At 36.5% G+C, this 18405-nt stretch overlaps 1 protein-coding gene across 1 annotated transcript in view; it reads left to right on the forward strand.

Moving 5' to 3' along the window:
* The window catches only part of ROBO2 (roundabout guidance receptor 2), a 581303-nt gene that overhangs the window by 399446 nt on the left and 163452 nt on the right, over window positions 1–18405 (forward strand). Inside the window, exon 3 of the mRNA XM_054585229.1 lies at window positions 17248–17405. Within this exon, the coding sequence (XP_054441204.1) occupies window positions 17248–17405 (158 nt within the window). The remainder of the gene's footprint in view (window positions 1–17247; window positions 17406–18405) is intronic.

Consider the following 18405-nt stretch of genomic DNA (forward strand, 5'->3'; position numbering starts at 1 on the left):
CCGCTCTGAGCTCATCCCCGCTCCCTGAACTGGATCCTCTCCAGCCATTGTGGCTCCCAAAGGTGTGTCAGATGTGCCAGCTAAGCTTCTGTCTTAGGGCCTTTGCACTTGCTGTTTTCTCTGCCTGGAACACTCTTCCTTATTTCTGTGTGGCTCACTGACTGCTTTAGTCATTGAGTATCTGTTGAAGGCTCACCCTGACAAAGAATATTCATTGGTCACCCTGTTGAGATGTAACTCACGTGCTACAAGAATCACTATTTTAAAGAAATATACAATTCAATGGTTTTTAGTATGTCTTCTTGAACATTTGGAGTGAACATGTTCAGGAGGAATTTTTGCTCAGTGGAACTTGGGCCCTTTGAGGGCTGCAGACAGATTGTGTCATGTTGGCCCTGAATACAATTTCTTTCAATTGTTAATTTCATTAATGAGCCAGGTATCTTATACATTGATCAAATGTTTATGATTGTGTGAATGACAAATAACATGTTAAAGTAACTGTTAATAAAAATTTAAACATTGAAAAATAAAAAATGAGAATAGAAAAAAGATTGAAGCTGACTAAAGGTTTATTTTTATTGAAGGAAGAGACTGACTTATATATTAAAAATAAAATAACTGAAATTTTGAGGGTTTGAGCATACCATTGGAAAAGCTCTAACAGTTCATTATGCAGGAAGACAGCAGTGTAACTTATCTTCAATTCACTCACCATTAGCTTTTGTCATCCAGTTTTTTTTTTAATGAAAAAAGCAATTGTACAGAATTAAGCTCATATCAGAGATTTATTCAAAAAAGTAAGATTCATTATGAATTTTGAAATTAAATATAGATTTAGCCTCCTTTTCAAAAACACCATGTCACAGCATGAAACAATAACTGATTACACTGAAGACCTTAGTTACAAAGTTAAATGATTTTTAGTATATTTTATTAGGCTAAGAATTTATAAATTGCCTGTTATGCCTGAATTTCTATTACAGTAATCTCAAAGTGTAGGTTCAAATCCTAGCTCATCCTCTTATTAACTGGATCATGTTGGCATCCTGGAAACCCTGTCTTTTCCTTCATAAATCTGCCTACCTCACAGGGTCATTGGGGGGTTTCCACCGACCTTACATGCAAGAAATCTTGACCATTATTAGATGATGATTTATTCCATCCTACTAGACAACTGAGATATTTTACTTAACATTCAGAACATGGTCTTGAAAAGATCAATGATATAAATTTATAACTTTTTCTGACCATTTAAATAATATGAAATTTTAGTTAGTTTGTAACTTTGAAAATAAGAAATTATTGCTATTTCATGGAAGATCATTGTGCAGTAATGCCTTAATGTCTTAAAGCATACTATATTCTTTACTAAAACTAAGATGGGTAACATTATATATTTATTAGATAAAATCATTAAAACCATTTTAGGGAACATTCTACTAACAATTCATATGTAATAATCAACTATATCCTGTTTAGTTGATGACAGGAATTGAAATTCTTCACTCACCTATTGATTCAGTAAATATTTACTCTATACACATTATGTGCCAAGAATACCATTCTAGACTCTCGGGAGATAACAATAAACCAAGTGAACTTGTTTCCTGCTTTCATAGAAGAGTTAACTTCCATTCTATTGAAGGCATATAGATAATGAACAAATAGGCAAACAAGAATAATTTCACATAGTGTGATGTGATATGCAGGGGGGGAATACCAGGGAGATGTGGTATATGTGGTCTTGTTGCTTCTTTAGAGTGGGTAGTCACAGTGGGGAATGGGGAACTAAGAATAATGAACATGTAAACCGATATTTAACAGACAAGAAGAGGAGAGCCAAAAGGATGTTTTAGGTGAAGAACATTCCATGGTATATAGTGGAATTTTTACAATAAGACCCAAAGAAGTAATTTGCCTTGCTAGAAGAAGAGAAGGGCCTGTGTGGCTTCGGGAGAAAAGAGCAAGAGGAGTGGATACTCTGTGACGAGAGGCTAGGTCTCAAGATGCCTTGTTGGCTGGAGTAAGGATTTGGAATTTTTTTGTAAATATGATGAGTCCTTCCAAGAATTTTAACCAGAAGGATGACAAGATTTATTTTATAATTTAAAAACGTTGGTCTGTTTGCTATGTGGAATATTGGCTATAAGAAGGGCATGAGTAAAAGTAAGATTGTGAAGCCTTGCCCAGGTAGATCGGTTGGTTAGAGCATCATCCCATTACACCAAGGTGGTTAGTTTGATCCCCGGTCAGGGCACATGCAAGAAACAATCAATGAATGTATAAATAAATGAAACAACAAATTGATCTCTCTCTCTCTCATTAATAAGTTAATTGATTTATTTTTAAGAAAGAATGATGAGTCAGCTGCAGTATTCCATGAAAGGATAGTAACCCAGACCAAAAGACAGGAGTAAAGAAGGTGAAGAAAAATAGACAAATAGATTCTAGCTAAGTTTACATTGGCCCTTACTGTTGACCACATGTGTGTGTTTTGTGGGTACATGTGTGCATCCAAAAATAATAACTCCTTGAGCAATTTGTACACAGTGGTTCCACATACAAAGGCATGGAAGACTGGGGAGATGACGAGTAGTTTGAAAAAAAGTTGAGAATTCAATTTTGGCCATGTTAAGTTTAAGATACTTGTAAACATTCAAGAGTTGATGTCATGCAGGCAGGTAAATGCAAGTCTGGATTTTCAGAGAACTCAAGTCCATAGACACTCCTTTTAGAGTTATCAGCCTGGAGGCAGAACTGGCAAAGATCACCTATGAAGAATGTGTGGCTGGGGGCACTCCTTTTTTTAAATGGTACTATGTTTTAAGATGAGGAAGATTCTGACAAAGTAGTTGCAAGAGTAATGGCTAGTGGGAGGAAAATTAGGAGAGTATCCTGAACATAAGATAGGAAATATACATTTAAATTAGATATATTTTAAGCAGTGCTTTAGGCAGTGCTTTAATGGTAATTATTTGATGTAGGACTTGGGAGACAATCCAAAAAATAAATCACTATAGGAATTTCTACATCTTAACTCTCAGCAATATGACCAAACACCAACTATGGCTAAGCTACTGTAGGAGAAAAACATGAAATAATTACATCTGAAGTGATGATATCACTAATACTCTATGTAATTTCCACCTGACTCTTTTCAAAGTGCTGTATAATATATTCATACAAGGTACAATATAATATCTAGTGAAGACAATTAACTGTAATTTGATTAAGCCATCGACTGTTGTGTGCAAATCCTATATAACTAAACTTTATAAATATTAAAAGAGAAATAAAGACTATGTTAGTATATTTTAGTATTATTTCAAAATATCTTACAAGGTGAGTTTTTAAATTATAGAAATAGAAATAACCAGCATTTTGCAATAACACAATTATATTTAGAAAATGTTATTAATTATTGATCTGCTTAATTTTGAGGACTATTTTAAATTAGTGACCCTTGTATTATGCAAATATATTCAGTTTTGAAAACAATTTAAATGATAATAAAGCATTCTCTTTTTCTTTATATCATATTACAGTAATGAAGCTGTTAACTCTCAGTATGCATTTTAATGAGTTTTAACTAACATTTTAATGAGCTGGCATTATCATAAACCAAAGGATTAGACAAAATTTAATTTACTGATATAAAGAAAGAAAGGTTCCTCAAGAGTTAATTACATGTTTAAGATGGAATGTAATTCATTTAATGATAAACCACCAACAATCATCCTGTAAGAAAAACTATACTAACCAACTGAATAACCTGTATATACATGTATCCTTTTAAAATATAAAAAACTAATGATGTATTATATATCCAAATCATATGAAATATAAAATCCATAGGCATATCACAGAAAATAAACCAAAAACTTTGTAAAGTTAAGTGAGGTTTTTTATATTTACTCTAAAGAAAATTCGATGCAGAAAAGCCTTCAAATGGAGATATGTTAGTATTTTTTTTATTTCTAAAAGAGAAATCAGGTATAATTCTCTTGATTCACATATTTTAAGTGGGTTTACAATTTATAACATCAGAGATGAAGAACTTTTTAAGAATAAATGACATTTTGGCTTTTGTGGGCTCTGTGTTGACAGCAAAGTCACCTGATGGCGTAAGCCGCTGTCGACGAGAGCGCAGTCAGTCCTGGGCCTTCAATTTATCCTAAATGTTAGTTCGAAGAAGAGACCTTTTCCACACTGAAGTGTTCTGAGTTTTTATTCTATCTTAGAAAGTAACTAATTAGTCAAGTTATATATCTCTGAAGTCAGGCTTATCACCATCCCACAGATACATTGTTGGCATTTATATTTCGAAGCACCCTTTGTCTATAAAATTGCAGTTTACCACACTGAGTGGCTGGCTCTTGTGAGAAAACAGGTTTTCATACCTTCTTCATAACTCTGTGTTGAGTCCAGTTGGGATAGATGGTATAATCTGAAGATGAGCTTAGTGGATATTCTGTGTATTGATACATGGTCAAATACACATATTAATAAATAATTAATACATTTGTAGGGTTCAAAAATCAAAAAATGTGAAGTGGATATAGTGAAGCTGCCCTCTCCCATCCCTTACTCCCCAGTTTTGTTTTTCTCCACGAAATCATCTGTTACTATTAGTTTCTTGTTCGTTCCTCCAGAGACTGTTTTATGTACATGCAAGCACATTCCAGCATGATTCTTCTCTTTTTCTCATTAATTAAAGCACACAATGCATATTCCACAACCAGCTCTTGAAGCTAGCTCCTCTAAAAAGCCTTCCTTGTGGAAAACAGTATTTTCCTTTTTTCTGTAACTTAGTGCATTTTCAATGCACCTCTCAAAGCAGTCATCTGCTACTGCATGTTTTTGTTTTTTTTTTCACATTATGGGTTTTGAATTGTATATGGTAATTTTACTAATTTCTTTTAGCACCCTGAGGGCAAGATTTCTGCTTGAAATATGTTGTTTTCCTGAGTGTGTTATATAATACCTTGAGCCAACAAAATATGGAGTGCATACTTATTAAATAAAAGAGAAATTAATGATTATAAAAATTCTTCTGTTACCCCTAATAAATAGTTGCAAATAGTCCTGAGTGAAAAGTGAACAAAATCCAATTTACTTGGTGTATATTAACAAAGGAAAATTAAATGTCATCTTAAAATTATCTTTTAAAAAATGAACTGGGGAAAATGGGGCAAATAAACTTTTGGACTGGGAGGAGCTAATGACATTTTATTTTCCTGTTAATACTTTATAACATAAATAAGATCATCCACACTTTAGGATTATATTATTAGATGTAAATCCCAGATCCTATAGACTAATTTACAGTAAGTAACAATTGCATGGTATTTGCTGTGTGGCCCTGAAGATTTTAAAGGAAAGAAACATTTTATAAACAGGATAGGGTTCTTGAAGATGAACTATTTGACATTCAAAGGGATTAAAAATTGACAACCATTAAGCTCACTTAAAGTCAAATACAAAAACAGAATGAAAAGTCCCCTCTTGTTTGCTATCATTCCTAATTCCTAATGACAATCATGATTTTCATTGATGAAGCACTTCATTTACTTGACACGTGCTTTACAGAGATCACTTTGTTTATGCTTTATAACAATCTAAAGACAAATGTTTTTCATCTCCATCTTATAGATGAAGGAACTAAGGCTCAAAATTCAAGCATCCAGTGAACAAAGTAGCAGAGCCAAGACTCAAACTCAGGCCTCTAAGCCCATTAGTTTAACCACAGGCCATGTTGCCTCCTTGCAAAATTGTAATACTTCCAAAAACTTTTACTAAATGGAAGATCCAGGTCCAATGAAAGGAATGGAGCAACTGGTGGATTGGGATTACGATATATTTCAGAAATAAAAAACTGTGCGAAGGCCCTAAAATGGAAAACAGCGCACCGTGTTCCAGGACCTGAGAAGAGGCCAGTGTGCATTAAGTATTATGACTGAGAGAACAAAAGTGAGGCTGTAGAAATTTCAGAGGATAGGCTGCATGGAATTAAAGAGGGGGATAAGTGAACATTCCCCCTAGATTTTCTAGAACTGTCCTGGCATAATTATGAAGTTTTCTTTTGCTTTCTAACATGTATGATATTCAGGATAAAATATATGGTTATCCAATTCATAGGTAAGGTTGAACATTTTGGATTTTAGAAGGAATGAATAAATTTTTTCCAGCTACTTAGCATATAACAAGAGAAATTGGAAGTCCTTTAGTCCAAACTACATACCCAAAACTTATCAACTGACAACATCCCCATGGATTTATTGAAGCCATCTCACATATAACCTCAGTGAATCAAGATCTTCCTTTAAGTAAACATTGGGCGGAGACATGTAAAGGCTAGCATTACACAGATAATTTAGACATTAGTGGATGAGAATATGTAACATCTGATTATTTGGGGTGTACTCATTTATTTTGAAAATCATCCCATGTGCCAACCTCAGATTTTCTTTTTGTTGCCCGAATTTTAGACATTTTCCCCTACATTCAGAACAGTCATAATCTGACTGTTCATTGATAGTACCAAGAAAAGTTTCTAATTTTAATATTTGTAGACAGTGCTGAGGAAGAGTTAGGTGAACAGTTAATGAAAATGGCTGACATTAAGAATATACTAATTAGCAAATTTCAATAATCTGGTATCACAAATAGCCTTGATTAGGACAAAATGATGAAGGTTTGGCAGATTTTTTGACAAATCCTACAGGTATTGATTCCCTCCCACGTACAGAAACAAAAATGAGCACTTATAACTCGTTGTCGTCTCTATATATGGAGTTGGTGCTTCTCCGGGCAAGAAGGAAATGGCTCTGTCTGTTCATTTTTGTCTCTATTTAGAGTAAAGGTGACCAGAGACCTTGTCCTAGGAATAACAGTGCAACATGGAAAATAAACATATAGCCAGAGACTCAGAAGACAATTTGATTTATTCCTTCATACATACCCTGTAGATGGCCACGGTTGACTCCAGAGTATACCAAAGGAAGAAATTTTTTTTAAGTCTCTATGTTTAAAATGAATTCTTTCTAGTTTCATATAAAATATGAAGGTTTGATTAATATATATGTGAATTTTAAAATATTTAAATATTTTTGGGGAAAACACACCTATGTAAATTTTCATTCGAGAACTCAATATTTCTTACACCTAAAAAGATACATATCATTTGTTCTTAAGTATCAGGTTTTCTTTTTTTCCCCCCAAAGAGTATATGGCAAAGTTGACAGGGTAGGATAATGGGTTGGGAACTTAGAACCAGGAACAAAAGAAATTGTACTTCTCATAGGTTAACAAAAATTGTCAAATACATTGTGTTTCAGTTGTCGTCAGTAGTGTAATGTGAGTTTTCTGAAATAATTTAACTGTTGTGTTTAGCACATTTGCATTCACAAAAAGTGCCTGGATATGCTCCTTGCTTCCACTTCTCTTGCTTAGCTGTCAAAACATGGTGATGCTTTTGAAGATTTATGGTAGATGGGTAATGAGATTGCTGAATGTTAACTGCAGCATTCAGAATTCATTTGGTGGCAAAAGAAAAGAAAGATACTGGGTCTTTGGGATGGAATAGAGTTGATTGAGCTTTTTTAAAATCAACCAATATAAAAATAAATGTGCTATGTTCTGGATTAGGAAACATTTCAAACTTCTTGTCATGTGGTAATCAAATAGAACACTTACCAAAGAATATGGGATATCAAATTACATCCATTTCAGCAAAATTCATGACAGTTCAGAGTAATGCCCATATTTTGTGGTGTGAACATATGCAAATCTTAATATTGGATGAGAAAAACTGAAGAGACCACAGGCATGTTGGGCATGATTTTTTTTAAATGCTCTTGTTGCTGCATTAAAAATCCAAATAAGTCTCATGAAGTTAGGCTTTGGTCAATGTCCTTGGGTAAAAAAAAGAAAAGAAACAGCATCCTCTCAAAGGGGTCATTTTTAACTTCATGGTGTGGTGGATTCATGGTTATCCTCTTAAACCAGACCCCTAGAGATTATGGTTAAAAAATGTGTTGTTAAAATAGGTGAAATGATGAAAATTGTGAAATCAGCAGAATTATTTGAAAACCTATGGATGCGTTACAACATATATCCTTCTTATGCAAGGATTTGTTGAGTTTCAGGTAAAGAAGAAAAAAGAAAGATAAGGTACCAGTAGTTTTGAGTAACAGGCATTCTTGAAAAGGAAGGTTGACCTTGACCTTTGTCGGTTTCCAGCCATCATTTCATCAGCAGGGGTGAGATTACTTTGAGACCCTGCCAATAGGTAATAAATAACACATAAATTCCAGGACACCCTTGCACTGTAGGGTGTCCTAATGTGTAATAATCCTTAGACTATTGAGTTTATAACTCATGACATCTGGCAGTTACTTGGCATTGTAATTCATGTTGATCATGTACATCAGAATACACCATAGGAGAGAAATATCAGAGCAATAACTGGGCAAAATTTTGGAGAGGGTGGAATTACAGGAAGATGCTGCTGAGACTGCATCTCTGTGATCTTTACAGTGACGGAATGCTGTAAACACCAGTGCCTACAGATAGGGACTAACAAGGCAAGAGAAGGGTAATCTATTGGGATCCAGAATAAAGCAGCACATTAATATTTACTTGATAACACTCTTTCTTCTTTATTCAGATTGACAGATGTAACTATAAGGCAGTAATGAATTCTGAAATTTTAATTTAAATACATACTTACATATACTTAATATACATTTTTAATATTTCATTTATTTATTTTTAGAGAGATGGGAAGGGAGGGGAGAACAAGAGGGAGAGAAACATCGATACGTGAGAGAAACAGCAATCGGTTGCCTCTTGCATCTAACTGAGGACTTAGCCTGCATGCAACACAGACATGTGGCCAGACTGGGAACTGAACTGATGACCTTTAGGTTCACAGGCCAGCAGTCAATCCACTGAGCCACACCAGCCGGGGCTACTTATAAATATATATTTTAAGTTTAAATGTTCGCATAAATATATAAGTATATCAAATTAATTTTTTATAAATCTATATAAATATTTGATCCCCTCAAATTTTTCTTTTCTTTTGTGTAATAATTAGCTAAATGAGAAGGGAGAGAAAGGAAGGGATGTGGGAGAAAAATGGGAAAGTGGGCAACAAAGACTCTATACAGCACCTGTAATAGGCATCCCTGATACCTCGTAGCCTCACTGTGTTGTCTGAAGACTTGAGGGTCGTGGAACATGAGCCAGATTGAAAATCTAGAAGCAGACAGATGGTTAACTGTAATCATCCTGTAAATGTAAATCCTATGAAGATGTTATGATTATTTATTTGTTTATTTATTTGTTTATAGCCAAACCCAGATCTATAGAAAGAAGAGGATAGTATTCCAAGCTTGAAAAGGGTGTTTTCCCTTTTTAACCATCTTGAGGAACATTATCTAATGCTTAAAAAAATGCTAGCCTTCGTAGTTCTGAATTTCAAAGTCAATGTATTATTTCTTCTAATATCCAGAGTCATAGGTGTCTCTGTGACCAAGACTGAAATTAGCCCTAAACTTGCCGGTGCTACAAGGTTGTTTGTATAGCAGAGCAGAACATTTGGGGGCTGTGGAGAATAGGTGTCTGTTCTGAAGGAAAGAGAGACATTGCCTTGAACATGCAGAGGCTAGAATGGGCATTCTAGACACCGTCCTCCTCCTCACATACTATGCTTTGACACAGCCTCTAAGTTGCCCTCACTCCCTGGGCTCCCCGCGATTCTGGAAACATCAATCCCACATGAACAGTTTTGGAGACCATGGCACTTTAAGGAAAGAAAGAAAAAAGAGGAACCGATTAAACATTAATTAGCCTCAGTCCCTAACTTCCTCCTAAACTAATGGATAGGATATGCAGATCCCTGTCAAATATCAGATGCTAGGCTTTGCCTAAAATAGGACTTCCAAGTGTTGAAGGTCTGCCAACTGCTGGCTCCTTACTCAAACCAAAGGAAATGATTGCCAGAGACAGGCCTGGAGTCTGCCTTGGTCAGATGTCACCAGTTTGCAGTGCCGCATGTGATCCAAGAGTTTATGAATGATCTCAACACTTGGTCCCCAAGGAGAACATATGCATTACAGAGGTTACGGATACAAATTACAGAGAGCACGATGTTTCCATGCGATTTCTAAGAATCCTTCAGCAAGTTTTAAACATTAATGGAAAACATTAAGGAAGATTTGGCACTGTTAGCAGGACTTCAGATTATATTGTGGGTGAGGACAGAGCAGAGCTAAAAAAAGGATTCAAGAATAAAGGCTTGGCGAAGGTTTTGAGCTGGCTGTTCCTCTTGCATGAATTGTGTGTTTGTGGGTTTTATTCCCTGTAGAATACCAGGCTTCATAAAATGCTATGACTTGAAAACGAACAAGTCACGAGGCATCCTTGTTTATTTAATATGCTCCAATTCATATCCCTGGTTTATCTGGATCATTTGCTGAGTGAATTTGCTTGCACAGGGAGTCAGAATGGGACGGTGGGTGAGAGCTTCTCGTTTTTTGGAATTGTCAGCATGCAGCAAAGGTGCCAGTGTCAGAGTGTCAGCTTGCACAGCGGTAGCAGGATGACTCCCCACGGAGTTCTTTCTTTCCCATTCCCCTTCTGTGCAGAAGAGACCATTTAAGACTTGTTCCCTAAATATCCGAATTTATTGTCTGTTTAGCTGGTGCCTGTCCTGCCCGTTCGGACCATATTTTGTTTCATTGTACCGAATATAATAGTGTGTTGTGAATGATGATTCCTCTTTGGATTTATTTGGTCTTTCCAGTCATTGAAACTTCAGGAAAAATATAGCTTGTCAGTGGGGAGCTTTTAGTTGAAAGAGGAAACTCAATTTAAACTGGCCTAAAGATGAAAGAAAACATATTTAGATCACATAACTACAAAGCCAGTTTAGCACAGTCTTCAGGATCAATTTGTCCAGTTCTGTCATCAAGAACTCTGATTTTTCTAGTGCTCAGATCCTCAGTTTCATCCTGAAGCTGGAGCTCCCCCTGGGGTCAGAGCATGGCTGCCAACAACAGCCATTTAGTGCAGCAGGAAGAGACCAAAACAAAACAAAACAAAACAAAAAACTAGAGAGGACCTGTGCTTTAGGCTGGTTGGCATTATATCTGTTCATGCCCCATGATGATAGATGGTGATGATGTTGGTGGTGATAGGGTTAAGAAAATAATGGGTACCAGTTGTAAGAATGACTGTCACTTTTTTCCTAGTCCATTCTAATATTTACTATGATACACTGTAATTCGTGCTAACAGTTTTACTGGTTGCACATAAACCTGTTGTTTCTTTGAGTGATTGATTTCTGACCTTCTTGAACCGCCTGGCTTTTATTTTAGAGATATATGAGGTTGTACATAGACAAGTCAAGTACACTGTCTCTTAAATCCAACAAAATTAATTTTTTACAAATGACATTTTAAAATCAAATTAAGATATTGTAGCCTATTTTATATCATCATATTTTTCTTAAAAAAAAATCCTGCCACACGCCTCTTGAAGAGGACTTCATCAATGCAATCAACCCATCAAGAACACTTGATGAACTCTCCTGATTCCCTTCAAGATGGGAGGGCTTTGGAAGGTTACCAAGTGTAAATATAGAAGGAAAACCTTTTCATATGAGTGAGTCTGAAGCTGACATCAAAGGAGCAGCAGGTGTTTAAAGGAACACATAGGAAAAGTAAGGAAACAAAAGGTGACCCGATAGAGATGTTTTAAGCAGAAATGCACATTAATAATTAGATGTCCAGAGCAGGATGACTGCAGAAATGTCTGTGATGATCCTGGAAATATAAGCAGGGAAGAGCATTTAACCTGAAGAGGCATTTAAAAAGTTGTGAAAAAGGAACTGACATGATCAAATATACATCTTAGCAAACACGCAATAGCTACAATGGAGAGTTTAAAAGAAAAATTAGAGAAAAAGTTCAAATAGGATATTCCTTCAGTTATTCAATGAAGAGATAAGGAGACTCTGAACTAGGGTAGTGGGGACAAAGTAAATGGAAATAGGTGATATCACAAATCAGCGTAGCATAATGACCGTGCAGAGTCTAGTATCAGACACACAGGGTTCAAACTCCACATTTCGAATGACCCATTACATATCCATTATGCCAGATTTTGTACATAGTGTGTACTCATTAAAGAGTACCTTTTTAAAAAAGAGATTTTATCTATTTATTTTTAGAGAGGGGAAAGGAGGGAGAGAGGGAGAGAAACATCAACGTGTGGTTGCATTTCTCATGACCCCTGCTGGGGACCTGGCCCGCAACCCAGGCATGTGCCCCAACTGGGAATCAAATCGGTGACCCTTTGGTTTGCAGGCTGGTGCTCAATCCACTGAGCCACACCAGCTAGGGCTAAATAGTAGCTTTTATTTTTCATCAGTTACTTTTAAAATAAGGAGATCAAAAGTGTCATTGCATATACCTGCCAACTGATTCAAAAATGCACAAAAAAAAGTATTGAAAACCAGTGTGTATTTCTTATATTATCCACATGCATGACTAAAAGCTTCTGAGTATTCCTATCAAGATGGACTCGAATTTTGTATTGATAAATGAAAATGTGTACCATATAAGTGTCCCTTAGGACTAGTGGTCAGATTTCCACCGAGAAGCCATGTGCCCTGCAGCCGTGACAGCCCGGTGCACACGCAGAGACAGAGCCTGCTGGCAGGGAAGCCTTGAGTTCAGCGTTGCTCTGAGCTGCTGTAGTTTTCAGCTGTGGCTAACCATGGTTTTAATTACAATTTCATTTTAGATACCTTCTCATGATCAATTTAGTTCATTGTGGATGGTTTTCTTTATCCAACGGAGTGTATGAATATTTTTTCCAGTAATATTGTAAGCGCTACAGTTATATCACCTCGCAAGTCTGTGTACCTTGTAATTCAGAAATGTATCTTTCAGAAGCCTATTAATTATCCAGCCTTATCTCATTGTTATTGCTAATTTCTCTTAATAAATTAAGATGGATATGTCTGAGTTATGATTTACCTTAGCTTTATTTAGTGAGGTAAAAAATTCCTGAGAGCTCTTGATTTAGAACAGAAGCCTAGGTGAGTGAAAGAATGTGGGATTGTGAGGAAACAGGAATCAAAGATGTAAGTTCTAAAGGCACACCTAGACATAAAGTTCATTTTGGGCACTAATTAATTACCTATTGCTGCGTAACAAATCACCATAAACTTAGTGGCTTAAAACAACACCCATTTATTCTCTCACTGCCTGTGGTCAGGAACCCAGATAGGAGTTAGCTTGGCCCTCTGCTGTCGGATCTCTCACAAAGCTGCACTAAAGCATCCGTCAGGACTGTGGTCTCCTGGAAAGACTCAGCTGGGGGAGTGTCTGCTCCTAGGCGTACAGGAAGTTGTTGATTAGGGTTCTGACCTTTCAAGATTTGGGTGTGCAAGGTGGACTGAGGGCCTCAGTTCCTTGCCTGCTGTTGACTGGAAGCTGCCTTCAGATCATTGCCAAATAGGCCTCCCTACCGGGCAACATGGCATCTTACATGATCAGAGGAAGCGCATTTAGAGAGAGACAGACAAAAAAAAAGTGAAAATTACAATGTTATATAACTTGATATCAGAACTGACATTTCATCACTTTACAAGATTCTATTCATTACAGGCAAGTGTTGAGGCGCAGCCCACAGTCACGGAGGGGGAATCGTAGAAAGGCTGGAGTGACCCCGGAGGGGCGTTAGAGGAAGGCCTGTCATGACACCACTATGTCATTCTTGTTTGATGCTCCTTAACAATTTTATAGGGTACTGCCAAGCACATTTTAGTGTTCAATATGTTTCTGCAGAATTGATTTGTTATACATCTTTATGCCATAAATATAAACTATATTTAATCCAACACACTAGTCATTCAGAATCTTCTAATCTTACAGAATAACTTCCTAAGTCACAGTGCTTGTCAGTGTAAAAATCAAATCTAATCCAGTTTATGATTAGCTGGGTAAACTCTCATTTATTCTTTTTAGCTCATATACAGAAATGAATAGTTGAGTTCTAGCCAATTAGATTATTTTACCCATAGAGATTTGAACTCTTGTCTTCTTTTTTATATATATGTATATATATATTTATTTTTTTTGAACTCTTGTCTTCTAAACTTAGATCTGCAAGCAAGTACTATATCAATAGTGTACCTATTACATTTTTTCTTTAAAATATAGTTTACTAACACCCTCCGAGGTTTTGTCATTTTAACCATATTTTTTCAGTTCATCAGGTTTATTTCTATTCACCTTATTTAAAGACCTGTTTGGAGCTGTAGGCAATAATATGCTCCTGTATGCTCTTGCATTAGCTTACATGTCAAGCTGCATTGAATAAATAGCTTTCAGTTCTTTGTAGAATAGGGGCTTAATGACAAAAAATCTATAGATTCAGTTTGGACTTTCTCTGCTTCTCTACATTGGCAAGACCGTTTTTATTCCCCTCATCCAACATATGTGAATCCTTTACCATAGAGAACACCCTTTATTCCACTCACCTACAATTAAGCACAAGGCAAAATGCAGGGCAGAAATGAATAATTGGTTCAAAATTTGGAAAAAAATAGATATTCATTTTACTTTGCTTATGTTTATGAATAGATATACAAACCTCAGAAGCATATAAGCAAGTATCAGAATACATATGTCATTCTTAAAAACATGTGAAGAGTAAAAATGACTTTACCTTTTCCTAAGAGCAAGTTACCTATTTGCTGTGATAGAATTTGCTGAAAAGGATGTTTTTCTCTGGAATATTTTATTTGAGAGAAAGAAAGAATAAACACATTATATTAGCCCAAAGACTTAGAGTAAAAGAAGTGGTATCACTAAGCAAAAAATGAATTAACTGAATACTATACAAACCACAAAGAGCATTTTACAAGTTGAAGAGGGTACAGTACCAATTATCCTATTATCTCACCCTACTCTCTGGGTGAATAGTCTAAAAGCCTAAAATTACAGTTGATGTTAGATTTCTTGGCTTCATTTGCAAATTGGAGTCATTTTCTTTTTCTTTTTTTTTCGTGAATGCCATAAACACATGTTATATTGTTTAAGAGGAGCAGTCCTTAGTTTGTTATGATATATTTCTTTTTTTGTCCCGCATGTCAAAGGACCTCTTTTTCCTTAATTTGCTTGTTGTAAGTTGATGTAGCACTGTGTTTCAGAATGATTTGTGATGGTCCTAAGTACTATTTGAGCAGAGGCTTGTGGGCATGTCATTTGTTAGAAGACCAGTTCTGGAGAAGGTCCTGCAACTGTCCAGATGTGTCATTTTGGAACAGATTGAGGACCTGCCAAAACACCATTTGCTGCCAGTAGCGGATATTGCAGGGGTGCTCACCACCCTGTTACCATATTTTTGCACGTCTTAACATTGCATAAATAGGCAGCTGTTCTGGATTTAGAATATAAATGAGTTACCAGCTTGCTCTCCCTGGAGGATTTACCTGCAAGAGGGAACCACAAACCTCTTCTCATCCCCCTGCAGACTGTCACATTGAAATGCACACTTTTCTCAGCTCATTCAGAAGCAAATCCTTACGCAAATAAATCACACCTTCCCTGCCAGTTAGACAAAAGAACAAAAAAAAAAAAAATGTGCAGTTCACCGAGGCAAAATGGAACACATTTCCTTAGCAGCAAAAGCAGTAAATTAATCAGCTTATAAACTGAGAGTGAGCAATTTGTGCTGAATTCTTTCTTACTGCTCTTTCAATAGGAGACAAGTTTCTCTAATCTCGTAAAAGGCCTTGACTTCATTAAGATGGAAACCGTGTTTAAGGAGGTTTTGCAAAAGACAAGAAAAGCAAAGCCCGAAAAGTCACTCGGTTGTCTCTGGAGCTATTTTCAGGACAGGAGATTTTTATTTATTTGGGGAATGACAATTAACCTGGAGACTTGGTCCAACAAAGAAGGAGAATGCTAAAGTGGGTCTCATTGCAGGACACCAAAGGCAGCTGGTTTGACCTAATCCACATTTACAGCAGTTAATTTACATACCAGGCTAGCACAAGCTGCCGAATTTTGATTTTCAATAGTCTGACCTATATAGAGAGTATATGTGTATACTATATGTATGCATGCCTGTATGTATACTACATCTGTATTTGTGTGTATGTGTGTGTTTACCCAAACGCACACTTAGGAAACACACTTGTCAGTGTTGGAATATCAAAGAATAGAAAAAGTCCAGGAAGTTAGGGAAAACAGAGGCAACTGAGGTATGTGGTATATTAGCTGTTTGAACTACTGTTTTGAATGTTTGTCCTTATTTGCTAAATAAACTCAGTGTTCTGCAATCTGATGGGGCCAAGTTATTTCCGTAGGCTTTCCATCTTGCCAGAGGAAGAAAGCACACGGAGATAGATAGGTGACATTTGGAGAGCCAGGCATGCCAGATTTTCAGAGGTGACAGCAGAGGTCCAACCTGCTGTTCTCCTAATGAAAGGAAGGGAAATTCAGACTGGCAAAACTGCTGTAAGGGATATCTCAGCTCCGAGTGTCACGCTGCCCAGATGTCGCTCGGCAGGTGGAGATGCAGAGAGAATGAAATGTAGCTCTGTGTATGTGGGTGCTAGTGCGTTGCGAGGGGGAACAAAGAGTCTATCTTCTGAAGTGTAATGAAAACAGCGTGGCTTTTGTCCATATTCATATCATGAGAAAGGGCTTCCTCAAAGACTTCTCACCCCACTTTCCCTCCCAGGCAGACGCGCCTTCCTGCACACAGACCATGTGCGCTGCACCTGAGTTGTTTCAAGGTTTTAAGTATAATTTGACTATTTATTTTAAAATAGTTATATACTATTTTGTATGTATATATGTATGTATGCTTTTAAAATAGAAAACAGAATCATACTATATAAAGTTTTGTACCTTGAGTTTTTGTTATGAATAATATAATTATGTATGAATTATATCATGAACATTACTCACCTTATTTTCCTTCGACTTATTTTTTAAATTAGATGTTGTAGCAAAGGTACCTCATCGTAGTTAGCCATTTTCCTGTTGGTGAACACTGGGGTTGGCTCTAGAATATTTTAAGTTGGACATGGCTGTTGGTAAATGTCCTGGCAATTTTCGTTAGAACAAAGTTGTTAAGACTTGAAGTTACCTTTTGTAAGAGAAAGCTGAAGTGGCTGTCGCTGAGTTCTCTTTTACTACAATTGTTTTTCTCCAGTGTTACGAGATGACTTCAGGCAGAACCCCACAGATGTGGTGGTGGCGGCCGGAGAGCCTGCGATCCTGGAGTGCCAGCCTCCCCGGGGACACCCAGAGCCCACCATCTACTGGAAAAAAGACAAAGTTCGAATTGATGACAAGGAAGAAAGAATAAGTGTGAGTTAAATTAAAATGAGTGCCTAGGAAGATTGAATAGCAAGTCTTAAAATTGATGTATTTCATTATTTTATATACTGTTAATCACATTGTCCAACTGCATTTGAATGCTAACTACTTTTTATACTGTATTCAAAGGACTGAAAAAAGGGCAGCAAAAACAATAATTTTGGAATGAGGTTTCAAAGAGACAATAATTATGTAAACCAGTGTACATAATAGATCAATAATTTTATCAACTTGAGTATATAAATATATTTTTCTGTTCAATATTGCAGTTTTAGCCCTTTTAAAGATTTTCAAAATTCCATATAGTCTAGGTGTCTATTATCTTTAAAAATATCAAAAGAGTGAGGATTTTTTTTCTTATGTGCACCTTGTGATTGCGTCATAACACAGAACAAAATAGGCCATGTAGGAGATCACAACATATATTTATGTGATTCTGGCTTGAACTGTTGACACCCTGAGGATCCACATCGCCCTGGAGAATTTGGTTGCTAATGAGCTGTTCTTGGGTACCAAAGCTCTGAAAATGTACTCCTGGGATGGAGTAAAATCAATGTTCAAGGGTTTCTAGCTCATGTTTGTATCATCTAGTTTTTGCTTTGTAACAAACCACCTCAAAACACAGTGGCTTATAGTAACTGTTTCATTTAAACTATGATTGTGTGGGTAAGCTGATAGCTCTTCCCTCTGGACTAGTGTGGCTGATCTTTGCTAGGCTTTCTCAGGCTTCTGTGGCTTGTTTAAAGATGTGCTGACAGCTAGATGATCTAGGATAACCTTACTAACATGTCTCACAATGGACTGACTCTCTACTGGGCATCATCATTCTTCTCCCGATGGCCTCCCATTTCCGGCAGGCTAGCTCAGGCTGGTTCCTACGGTGATCTCAGGGTTCCAACTGCAGCAAGAGAAGACAAGTCTCAATGTGCAAGCACCTTCCTTCCGGTGAAAATTCGCTTTAGTTCCATTGATCGAATCAAGTCATCTTGCT

Source organism: Pteronotus mesoamericanus, unplaced genomic scaffold (assembly GCF_021234165.1).
Source record: "Pteronotus mesoamericanus isolate MK-2021 breed Mesoamerican mustached bat unplaced genomic scaffold, CSHL_Meso_final contig_82, whole genome shotgun sequence".
In the NCBI taxonomy this organism is placed as follows: domain Eukaryota; kingdom Metazoa; phylum Chordata; class Mammalia; order Chiroptera; family Mormoopidae; genus Pteronotus; species Pteronotus mesoamericanus.